The sequence below is a fragment of the Asparagus officinalis genome, chromosome 6 (assembly GCF_001876935.1).
Source record: "Asparagus officinalis chromosome 6, Aspof.V1, whole genome shotgun sequence".
In the NCBI taxonomy this organism is placed as follows: domain Eukaryota; kingdom Viridiplantae; phylum Streptophyta; class Magnoliopsida; order Asparagales; family Asparagaceae; genus Asparagus; species Asparagus officinalis.
Genome location: NC_033799.1, coordinates 10,548,520 through 10,558,240, shown reverse-complemented (window position 1 = coordinate 10,558,240; position 9,721 = coordinate 10,548,520). Strand labels below are relative to the sequence as shown.

The 9,721-nt window shown below is 40.7% G+C and overlaps 1 protein-coding gene across 1 annotated transcript in view; it reads right to left on the bottom strand.

Moving 5' to 3' along the window:
- LOC109845637 (nudix hydrolase 17, mitochondrial-like) overlaps positions 8,936–9,721 on the bottom strand; it is a 991-nt gene continuing 205 nt past the window's right edge. Inside the window, 3 exon segments of the mRNA XM_020414906.1 lie at positions 8,936–9,341; positions 9,440–9,523; positions 9,626–9,721. The exon segment at positions 9,626–9,721 is cut by the window's right edge and continues 11 nt beyond it. Coding sequence (XP_020270495.1) covers positions 9,096–9,341; positions 9,440–9,523; positions 9,626–9,721 — 426 coding nt within the window. The 3' untranslated portion in view covers positions 8,936–9,095.

The window sequence follows — 9,721 nt, the reverse complement described above, 5'->3', positions numbered from 1 at the left end:
CGCCCTCGTCTGGCGACCATACAGACCATTCTCGATCTTCCGACGAGGATCGGCGTCTTTGATATCAATTAAGCTTGAGATCTTAGAGGGGGGAAAGATTGGTGGTCTTAATTTGTTCGATGTTTTTATGGGGAAGCTGAGAGGCTGTATATATAAGTTTTCGTTGGGTCGTCGAAGGGGGCAGTGCGCGGGAGGGAGCGCGTGCCGTGGGGCCCCTTCGGCTGGGACCCACCTCGGGCACGATTTCTGAGCTGCTTCGGGTTCTTTGCTACTTTTATTATTATCAAAGTTAGCTTCAACCAGCTGTTGGTTTTCTTTTCTTTCTCTGTCCACTCGGTTTGGGAGAATGGACCCCCGTGGCTGTTTGGTCCGTTGCATCTTTTTATATTTTGAAACTAGCCCCTCGTATTATTGAAATTGCTAATTAGGTCCCCAACTCTGAGCGAGCTGTTTCCAATTTTTAGCCGACCTAGTTAGCTACCGTTTAATTTGAGAGAAATGTATATGTTCCACTTAGCTCCAAATTCTTTACGGATTTTCAGATGTATCCTTGTGTTTAGTTACTCCAAAACGAAATTTTTTAGACTGATTTGAATTTTTTTAGACCTGTGTAAAGGTTTGTTGATTTCTTTATATTAAGTAATTGAGGGTAGAAATATAATTTATCATGTGTGGTTAAAAACTAACATAAGCTGCGTAAGCAATTCATATAGAATTATCTAAGAGAGGGACTGATTTGAAATAATAAGGCTCTGAGGGACCTAATAGCAATCTCTATGAAATTAATGTGTGTGTGTGTGTGCGCATTTTTTATATTTATTTATTTTTTGTTTGGGGCGGGGTTGTGGGGGGTTGATTTTCCACTAGTGTTGCTGTTATCAGGGCCATGTGGCTTACAAAGAAGGAAAATTGATGATTTGGAAAGAGATAAAAGTTTGACCTGTATTTATCCACATCATGGCATAATAATTTCATGCGGATAAATACATATGTAAGGGTGCAAGCTGGGCCAGGTCAATCCTGGAATTTGATGTGTCCTGATCTCAATTAGTAAGTTCACTGTTCACTCGTCTTTTCTTCAGTTTCTTTTATCTGGGCTTTCTTTTCTAACCTTTGCCAGAGTTTGTTTCTGGGTAAATTCCACAAACATCTCTTAATTTGCGTCGCCTATATTATATAAGCTCCTTTTTTGTTGGCTCTCCAAACTCAAACTGGTTAATATCTCTCCAAACAATTGATTGAGATCAATTTTTATTTACAATAAATGTATAACAACCAGATTAATTAGAAAGGAATTATACAAAGTAAATAACATTAAACAATCATCGCCAATACTCCCCACATGAACTTTGATTATTCCTACCATGTGGCAACGTACATAATATTTTCTCTTGTAAACTTTCCACCAAGAAATTAATGAACTCACACTTGAGAAAAAATAATGGAAAAGTCTTCGTGCCTAGAAAATCAATGAGAATACCTTCGAAGTGTTGTGGGTCCAAGATAAGGCTCACACGAGGTCCACATGAATTAAAATTCTATTTAGAAGAGAATTTAGAGGATCTAGTTATAATAGGAATATGTTTGGAAGACCTGAAGATAAAATTTCTTTATAAAGGAATTCTATTTATGAGGAACCTATAATTTTTTTCCGGCACTACAGTAAACTGTGAATAGAAACCTGAGAGAGAAAAAGAATATCTGACGATGAACATCATTATCCGAGTTAAGGGGGATTATCTGACGTCGACAAGCGCATGAAGCGAATCGGCGAACCGTTGATGACGTAGCAACACACCACCGAAATGGCAAAGCAAGGGAACGCGTGCTCGCCGACCATCTCCAAGTGGCCAGCGCGTTTATCTGACGATGAACATCATTATCCGAGTTAAGGGGGATTATCTGACGTCGACAAGCGCATGAAGCGAATCGGCGAACCGTTGATGACGTAGCAACACACCACCGAAATGGCAAAGCAAGGGAACGCGTGCTCGCCGACCATCTCCAAGTGGCCAGCGCGTTCGGCCCGGGCCCGGCCCGGGCCCGGAAACCCGGGCAAAACCCGGGTCCGGGCCCGGAACAGTAAAATTTTTTAAATTTTTTAATTTTTTTTTATTTTCTTATATATAAAATATATGTATATGTATATATATTGTGTATATAATATATATATATATATATATATATAGAGAGAGAGAGAGAGAGGAGAGAATATGGAGAACCTTGGTACACAAGTTGCTTTAAAGCAACTTCGGTAGTGATGTGGCCTAATCTTGCCCCTACATCACACCTCGAAGAATAGAGCCTCAACCACCCTTCCAACTCCATATAGATGTATGGACAAGATTAGGCCACATCACTACCAAGTTGTTTGGAGCAACTTGGTACCAAGTTTCTCCATTTTTCATCATATATATATATATATATAATATATATATATATTATATATTATATATATATATATATATATTATATATATATTTATATATATATATACTCTCTCTTAGTATATAATTATATATAAGTATACTCTCTCTTATATAAGTATAATATTGTATAAATATGCTCTGTTAATATATGTATAAGTATATAAGTACATATAAGATACAATGTATACTCTCTCTTATATATGTATAATATATATATATATATTTATATATATATATAATATATTATATATTATATATATATATATTATATATATATATATATATATATATATATATATATATATATATATATATATATATATATATATATATATATATATATATATATATTATATATATATATATATATATATATTATGTATAAGTATATATATAAGTATACAGTGTATACTCTCTTATATAAGTATATATCAGTATACTCTCTCTTATTTATCTTATATATCTCTTATATTATATATATATATAATATATTATATATATATATATAAGTATAATGTATAAGTATACTCTCTCTTATATATGTATAATATATGTATAAGTATATATAAGTATACTCTCTCTTATATATGTATAATATATGTGTGTATATATAAGTTTATATGTGTGTGTGTTTTTATGTATAATACAATTTGTTTATGTAATTACTATAAGTATTTACAATTTGTTTATGTATAATATATGTATATGTGTGTCAGTGTGTGTGTATATATATACATATACATATATTGAATGACATGAATACTTTGGGCTACTTAGTATATAAGTATATATAAATATAAGTATATTCTCTCTTATATATGTTTATATCTCTTATATAATTATATATATGTATAAGTATGCTCTCTCTTATATATGTGTACAGTGTATACTCTCTCTTATATATATATTTATATTCTCTCTCTCTTAGTATATAAGTATACTTATATATACACATATATAAACATAAACTTATATGTACATATATAAGTATATTTATATAATAGTATAAATACATATAAGAGTATAAATATATATTTATATATCTATACATATATATAAACATAAACTTATATGTACATATAATATAATTATATTTATATAAGAGTATAAATATATATATACTATTATATAAATATAATTTTTATGTTTTATTGTTTTTTAAAATTTTTTAAAAAATAAAAAAATAAAAAAACAAAAAAATCCGGGCCGGCCCGGTGTCCGGCCCGGTCGGGCCCGGGCCCGGGCCCGGCCCGGACCGGGTCCGGGCTTGGGTTTTGCCCGGCCCGGGCCCGGTTTTCCGGGCCGGGCCGGGCCGGGCCGGCCCGGATGGGACAAGCTCCTAACCACCGCCAAAATGACCCACGCGTTCACGGCCATCTCCAAGTGGCCCCGTGCCCTCACCGGCCACCTCCAAGTGCTCGCGCCCTCATCGGCCACTTCCAAGTGGTCCGCTCCCTCATCGGCCACCACACCTCCAAGTGGCCCGCACACTCATCAGCCACCACTAAGTGGCCTGTGCACTCACTGACCACCTCCAAGTGGCCCGCGCACTCACCGACCACCTCCAAGTGGCCTGCGCGCTTGACCGACATGAACTCCCGTTAAGGAGTTACAGATTAGCATACCCTCTCATTGGACTGGAGGGGGGTGAGGGATTGTTGTGGGGTCCAGCCTAAGATAAGACCTACACGTGGGACACATGAATTAAAATTCTATTTAGAAAGTGATTTGGAGGATCTAGTTGTAATAAGAATAGGTTTGGAGAACATAAAAATAAAATTCCTTTATAAAGAAATTCTATTCATGAGTAACATGTATTTTTTTTTATGCTACAGTAAATCGTGAATAGTAACCCGATAGAGAAAAAGTGGGGAGAGAGAGAAAAAGTGAGATTCCTGATAGCTTAGTTGTTTGATTGTAGTGATTCAAAAACCGTTGTCTTCAGAACGACGACGCCGTTGAGGGTACAATGTTGGTTTCTCCATGGGTATTGGAGATTTTTGATGAGATGGGTTTTAGGCTTTTGGTGTCTTAGAGGTAACTGTAGAATTGGCAGAAAGTTCGGGTTTCAGCAGAATTGGGTGGCGGTCGACCGGCCCGGTCGACCGCATTCGTGCACAGGAGTTATTGGGCTTCAGGATTGGGGCGCTTCAGGCATTGGTGCGGTTCGCACCGCATCGGTCGACCGAATCTATGGGCGGTCGACCGTGTCGGTCGACCGACGACCTCTCTGGACTTTTGGGCTGCTGCTGGATGTGAGGGCGGTCGACCGACCCGGTCGACCGCGATGCGGATCGCCGGTCGACCGTATCCGGTCGCGAGAGTTGGGACTGTTTTCAGACCCGCTTCGTTTTGGATTTGTATAAATACCCTTTGGGTATTTTTTAGGGTTAAGAGCAAGGACGAATTTGAGCAGATTGAGAGAGTTTTCTTTGGGCTTCTATTCTAGGAGCAATTGGAGAGATTGAGAGTTGATTGTTGAGGGTTTATGAGAGATTTGTAACCCTAGTTTGTTCCTCTTGATTTCTAATAGTGAAAACTCCCCCCTCCTTGCCCCGTGTACGTAGGCATCTTACCGAACCACGTAAAACTGGTGTTTGATTGTTTGTGCTATTGATTTTGGTTGGTTATTTATCTTTCTCGGCGATTGTTTTGGTTTCTCGAGGCGCAACAATTGGTATCAGAGCTCGGACTACGCTTGGGCTATTTTGGAGGAGTAGATCGCTTTGGAAGTTCATCTAGGGCTTTGTTTGGTGATAAAGGTGGGATCTTTTCAGTAAAAATCTCGTCTTTTTTAATTTGGATCTATTTCTCGTTTGTTTCCGCATTGGTTTTTTGGTGGTGCTTTGAGATATATTGAAAAAGATAAAAGTGGGGAGGGTTCTTCTGGTGTGAAGGCCGTCCAAAGTTTGAATATACATTCTATGAAAATAGATGTGGAAAAGTTCAACGGCACAAATAATTTTGGACTTTGGCGATGCGAAGTCATGGATGCGCTAAATGCGCAAAATTTGGAAGATACATTGGAGTTGGACGGAAAACCGGCCGACGTTGATGAAAAGGTTTGGAATAAGATGAATAGAACGGCGTGTGGTGTGATTAGGTCTTGCCTTACCCAAGACCTTAAATATGATGTGATGAATGAAACTTCGGCAAAGAAGATTTGGGAGGTCCTAGAGGGCAAATATTTGACGAAGAGCATCGAAAATCGTTTGCATTTGAAGAGGAGGCTTTATCGCTTCCAATTGAAGAAGGGGACATCCATTAGTGATCACATGAACCACTACACGAAGCTACTTGCAGATTTGGCGAATGTAGATGTCAAGGTTGAAGACGAGGACAAGGCATTGTTGTTATTGAGTTCCTTGCCCGACGAGGAATATGAGACCTTCGTCCTCACTCTTATTAATGGAAAGGCATCACTTTCGTATAGTGAGGTCATCGCAGCCCTTGTGAATTATCAACTTCGAAAGAAGGACAAGGAGACTTCCATCGAGCCGGTTGCTGGTGCATTGGTTGCAAGAGCTAAAAGTCCAAACCGTGGAAGAAGGTCGCAGTCTAGAGGAGGGCATCCTGCAGTTGGTAGGAATCAATGTGCCTTTTGTAGAGATGATGGACATTGGAAAGCCGAATGCCCAAAATTGCAAGCTGTGAAGAATAAAGGGAAAGCTATTCAAGCTTCAGAGGTGAATATTGCCAAGGCTAGTGGCGATGTTTCAGATTCAGATTCTTCGGGCTATTCGTGCCCAGCTCTTCCGTCAGTTGATGTTGCCGACTCTTCGAGTGCTACTTACCACATATGCCCTGGAAGGGATTGGTTCTCCAGCTTTCAGGAGTTGGAAAGAGGGGATGCTGTTCTCATGGGTAATGATCACAGATGCCCTATTGGTGGTATTGGTACCGTTCGGATTCGGATGAGTGACGGGATGATCCGGGAGTTGGCTGATGTGAGGTTCGTTCCTCAACTGAGGAAGAACATCATTTCACTTGGGGTATTGGAGGCATCAGGCTATAGGGTGACCTTGGCGGATTCTCGCTTGAAGGTCACATCGGGGTCCATGATTGTGATGAAGAGAGTCAGACGGAGTAACTTGTATTATCTGCTTGGGAGCACGGTAGTTGATAGGGCGCTGACTACTTCTATGGTTAGACTGTGGTATTGTTTGGTGCTGGGATATATTATTGGTTATACCGTGCATAGATTGTTGAGGAGTGCTATGACCTGCAGATTGAAGTCCTGTGAGCACATTGGTATGAGCGAGAAGACAGAGGTGGAGTTCAACACTTCTATCCATCGATCGAGAGGTCTTATTGGAGGTGTTCAGTCAGGCATTTGGGGGCTTTCCGAGGAGGCATCATCGGGAGGTAATCGTTATTTTGTTTCCTATGTTGAGGATTGTACTAGGCATATTTGGGTTGCAACCAAGTCCCGTTGGTATAAAACCCTAGTAGTCCGCAACAGTTGGAGGAGGTGTATGGGCAGAAAGGTTACCAGTCATACTTGTTCTAGTAGGTGTCCTTTCTTGCATTGGTGCCGAGCTCACGGTAGTTGGAGACACTTCAGAGGGAAGGAGACAATGGGGCGACGTGATGAGATGACGGATTTAGTGAGCCGTTCCTTTCTGGAGGAGGATCGGTATTGGTTGTCAAGCAGTGGATCTGGTATTCAGACTTTGACAGGTTTGGGTCATCTTATGTGGTTGCCGACTGCTGCGTGTAGAGTTGTTAGATCTGGTGGAGCTGTTTTAGATTTTGGTCGGCGTCGGATATTTGGCTACCCAACACTTGGTCACATCGTTGATGTGAGATTGGAGCCGATTGTGCATTTGGGATTCAGAGGCTCGTTCGGCTATCAGTTGGGAGCTTCTGAGTTTGGTATGAGCAGGTTTGTCACTTTGGACTCTCGGCAGCTGGAGAGTATTGATCAGGTCAGAGGGATATCGCAGCAGGTGGAGGTTGATGCTACTCCACATTAGGTGGGAATTTTCCCACATACTCCAGATCATTCTGCATTGGTTAGGATTCCAGCTGAGGTGGCACAGCGTGGGAGTCATTTATTTATGGGTGCAGATGATGAGGTAGTTGATTTGGATGCAGCTGGTGGATATGTTTTGGATACGGCCATTGTTACATCTCAGGTGGAGGTGTTGGACTGTTTTCAGATTGGGGTCGTTGATGATGCTATCAGCCGCATGTTGGATTGAGGACCTTTGGAGGCCCATTAGGTGAACTACGTGAATGCTTGATTCCTTGGGCAAGAGGATACGTAGGCAGTCTTTATGATGCAGCCGATTTGGTGAGCGACATCGACATTTGGGGTGAGTGTTCGCACTCCCACTTGGGTCTCAGCAAGTGAGGCATTTGGTGTAGTCGGTGTAGGCTCAGTTGTTTGGTGAGTAGACACAGTTGGTTTGGGGTTGAGTGTTCGCACTCCCGTTTGGATCTCGACTTGTTGTGATTGGAGTCCGTTGTCATGAGTCTGTTGCCATGGCGTACTGGATGCAACAGTTGAGGTATTGGTTTGATCGGTGTCGGCTCAGTTTGGTAGAATCTTCGCCGAGGTGGAGATTTGAAGAGATGAGCTCAGGATTCATGTTGTCAGGGTGGCGGTCGACCGGCCCGGTCGACCGCATGATTGAGAGAGTTTTCTTTGGGCTTCTATTCTAGGAGCAATTGGAGAGATTGAGAGTTGATTGTTGAGGGTTTATGAGAGATTTGTAACCCTAGTTTGTTCCTCTTGATTTCTAATAGTGAAAACTCCCCCCTCATTGCCCCGTGGACGTAGGCATCTTACCGAACCACGTAAAACTGGTGTTTGATTGTTTGTGTTATTGATTTTGGTTGGTTATTTATCTTTCTCGGCGATTGTTTTGGTTTCTCGAGGCGCAACAGTAACGTTGTATCTTTCTCTTGTGATTTAATCCTCAAGTTCTAGTGTAATTTGGAGAGATTGTACTCTTCATTCATAGTGAAATATTTCTCTCTGGATTGTCCCATGGACGTAGGGATGATATTTGCTGAACCACGTTAAATCTTGGTGTTTGCTTACTTGTGGTATTTTCATTGGTGTCGTTATTCATTTAGTGTTTAATTCTACAGATTAATCTCCATAAAATCTCTAACACAAAGTAGGGAGATAATTCAAAAAGAAAAATAACACTTTTTCTGTTCACTCGTTAACTCCACTATAACACTCTTTAAAGTTTTATGTCATGCATGAGTAAGATACTAGTTCTAGATAAACTTAAGAAAGAAGCATGTTTATATTTTCAAATCTTACTCTTTCGATTCTACCATTGCTCTATAGGTAAAGACCAAATCCCCCCCACCCCCCCCCGCCCCCCCCGCCCCCCCAAAAAAAAAAAAAAATCTAGGAGACCTTTTCTTAATAATTGGAAGTTGCATAAACTCGACTTTATTGCCACAAAATTCTCCATAAGAAGCGATCGCGAAAACTAATCTAAAATACTTGACGACATCTTACATAGTCCCATAAAGAAAGCACAACAGAAACACAGTTTATCTCCTTCTCTATTTAATTGTATAACATAATGCGCGCAAAATTCATCAATTACATTGAATCGTGGACAAGATTTATGTCCGAAAGAATCTCGAACAAAGAAAAAAAAAAGAATTTTGAACCATCTACAATAACTATCTACATCATTACACTCTATGAATTGCCTTCATCCTTTCTTCTCGTTCGAGTCTTGAAACCAAGACTTCCAAAGCTTCTCTCATCCACAAATCTCTGCATCCCTCTCTCGCTTCGGCGATCGTAACCCACTTCCGGTTCCTCGAACTCATCTCCGGCCAGTAGGCGAGTTCCTCGGTCACATTCAGAGCGAACATGATCCCCTCATAATACGTCCCGTACCTCTTGCTCTTGTACTTCCAGCTCCCGAGCGCATCCTGCATTGTCACAGGCATACTGCAATTTAGCAAAAATGCCCTCCACAAAATGCAAATTACGAACCGTAAAAAAAACGCGAAAGTGGAAAATTAATTACCTCGAGTTTTCCCTGGACTCCGGCTTCTTCAAGAGCCTCCCTCGACGCGGCTTGATCCAGAGTCTCATCAGACTCCCATCCACCCTGCAAATTACGTAAAAAAAAATTGTCAGGCTCTCGAAATTTTAGTATCACCCCTCCACACTTCCATAATTTGCAAATTAAGCGTCACCGAAACCCACGTACCTTCGGAAACAGCATAGCATTCCCCTTCTGCGAGCTGACAACGAGAACCTCAACAGCTTCATCACAAGATTTGAGCCTGTACGGTATGCATCCGGC